Raw genomic sequence first — 2,137 nt, forward strand, 5'->3', positions numbered from 1 at the left:
CTACCTGGTTGGTTTAAGAAGCTTTGCATATGATCGATGGTCCAAGTGGTACTATTGTAGTGATGACTTTTCCCTTCCATTCTTTCTCAAAGATGGCGCAAGCAAGCTCCCAATAGAAGGTGATCATGAGAAAAGGTAAGTGTGGATCATTAGTACGTACTTTTGGTTCTGCCATATCTTCAACTGCTTCTAGGAGTATTTTTTTAACACATTGATCTTGTAAGTGCAGGGCTCTTCTTGGAGGGCGCCCCACTTTCGTCCACATCTTTGAGAAACTTGGCTATTACCCGGGTACTGGAGACACCGAGGAAATGGGAAAAGCATTCCTAGAAGCTGTGTTGGTATTTTGTGAGGCAAGGCGGGTCGTATGGATATTCATGGAAGTGAAGGAGAGAATTAAAAGGAAGGAAGAACCAAGGGACTTAGACTGCACCATCCCTGGTAGAGAAATCCACATGCACTATGCGTGGGGTGATGTTTCGGATTGGGGTCTTGACTCCAAACTAGTGTTAACTTCTGCCCAGAAAGGAGTGTACACGCCACCTAGGGACGACGATGGTAAGGCAGAAACTCTAGTAGTAATTGACAAGAGGAGCACGTTTGAGAGACTTATCGCACACGGAAGGGAAAGTGGACATCTGGGGCTGATAATGCGTGATGACGGTGTATTGGCTCCGGAGGGCAGCCGGGTGCTCATGCTGTTGAGGAAGAAGAAGGATCAGTTGGGAGCTAAATGCCGTGAACCGTATTTCCGTGAAGTGAAGGAGGATGAAGACGATGAGTGACGGCTGTACGTTCTGTGCTCCAGCAGGTCTGTTCTTTGCTTTGTGAAAGACCTATGAGGCGTCTCGATCTATCTCTATAGATCTTGATGCCTAATATATAAGCAGCTTCTCCAAGGTCCTTCATTGAAAAACACTTATTCAAGTAGGCCTTAATGCTATCCAAAAGTTCTATATCATTTCCCATCAAGAGTATGTCATCTACATATAATATGAGAAATGCTACAGAGCTCCCACTCACTTTCTTGTAAACGCAGGCTTCTCCATAAGTCTGCATAAACCCAAACGCTTTGATCATCTCATCAAAGCGAATGTTCCAACTCCGAGATGCTTGCACCAGCCCATAAATGGATCGCTGGAGCTTGCATACTTTGTTAGCATTCTTAGGATCGACAAAACCTTCCGGCTGCATCATATACAGTTCTTCCTTAAGATGTCCGTTAAGGAATGCCGTTTTGACGTCCATTTGCCATATCTCATAATCATAGTATGCGGCAATTGCTGACATGATTCGGACGGACTTTAGCTTCGCTACGGGAGAGAATGTCTCATCGTAGTCAACCCCTTGAACTTGTCGATAACCCTGAGCGACAAGTCGAGCTTTATAGATGGTAACATTTCCATCCGCGTCCGTCTTCTTCTTAAAGATCCATTTGTTTTCTATCGCTCGCCGACCATCGGGCAAGTCTGTCAAAGTCCATACTTTGTTTTCATACATGGATTCTATCTCGGATTTCATGGCTTCAAGCCATTTGTTGGAATCTGGGCCCGCCATCGCTTCTTCATAGTTCGAAGGTTCACCGTTGTCTAACAACATGATTTCCAAGACAGGGTTGCCGTACCACTCTGGTGCGGAACGTGTCCTAGTGGACCTTCGAAGTTCAGTAGGAGCTTGATCTGAAGTATCTTGATCATCATCATTAACCTCCTCTCTTGTCGGTGCAGGCACCACAGGAACATCTTCCTGAGTTGCACTACTTCCTGTTTCAAGAGGCATTACTTCATCAAGCTCTACTTTCCTCTCACTTAATTCTTTCGAGAGAAACTCTTTTTCCAGAAAGGATCCGTTCTTGGCAACAAAGATCTTGCGCTCGGATCTTAAGTAGAAGGTATACCCAATGGTTTCCTTAGGGTATCCTATGAAGACGCATTTTTCCGACTTGGGTTCGAGCTTTTCAGGTTGAAGTTTCTTGACATAAGCATCGCATCCACAAACTTTTAGAAACGACAGCTTAGGTTTCTTCCCAAACCATAATTCATACGGTGTCGTCTCAACGGATTTAGACGGTGCCCTATTTAAAGTGAATGTAGCTGTCTCTAGACCGTATCCCCAAAATGATAGCGGTAAATCGAGA

The 2,137-nt window shown here is 44.8% G+C and overlaps 1 protein-coding gene across 1 annotated transcript; it reads left to right on the forward strand.

The window, feature by feature from the left end:
- The first annotated feature begins 6 nt into the window (after positions 1 to 6).
- LOC119344581 lies at positions 7 to 886 on the forward strand. The gene is made up of 2 exons (XM_037614972.1): positions 7 to 135; positions 230 to 886. Exon 2 carries the CDS (start codon positions 312 to 314, stop codon positions 783 to 785), a length of 474 nt encoding a protein of 157 aa, XP_037470869.1. The 5' UTR covers positions 7 to 135; positions 230 to 311; the 3' UTR covers positions 786 to 886.
- The last annotated feature ends 1,251 nt before the right edge of the window (positions 887 to 2,137 follow it).

Source organism: Triticum dicoccoides, unplaced genomic scaffold (genome assembly GCF_002162155.2).
Source record: "Triticum dicoccoides isolate Atlit2015 ecotype Zavitan unplaced genomic scaffold, WEW_v2.0 scaffold174180, whole genome shotgun sequence".
In the NCBI taxonomy this organism is placed as follows: domain Eukaryota; kingdom Viridiplantae; phylum Streptophyta; class Magnoliopsida; order Poales; family Poaceae; genus Triticum; species Triticum dicoccoides.

Bases quoted from the DNA above. Each gene is read 5' to 3' on its own strand.
- LOC119344581 (XM_037614972.1), top strand. From the start codon at position 312: ATGGGAAAAGCATTCCTAGAAGCTGTGTTGGTATTTTGTGAGGCAAGG.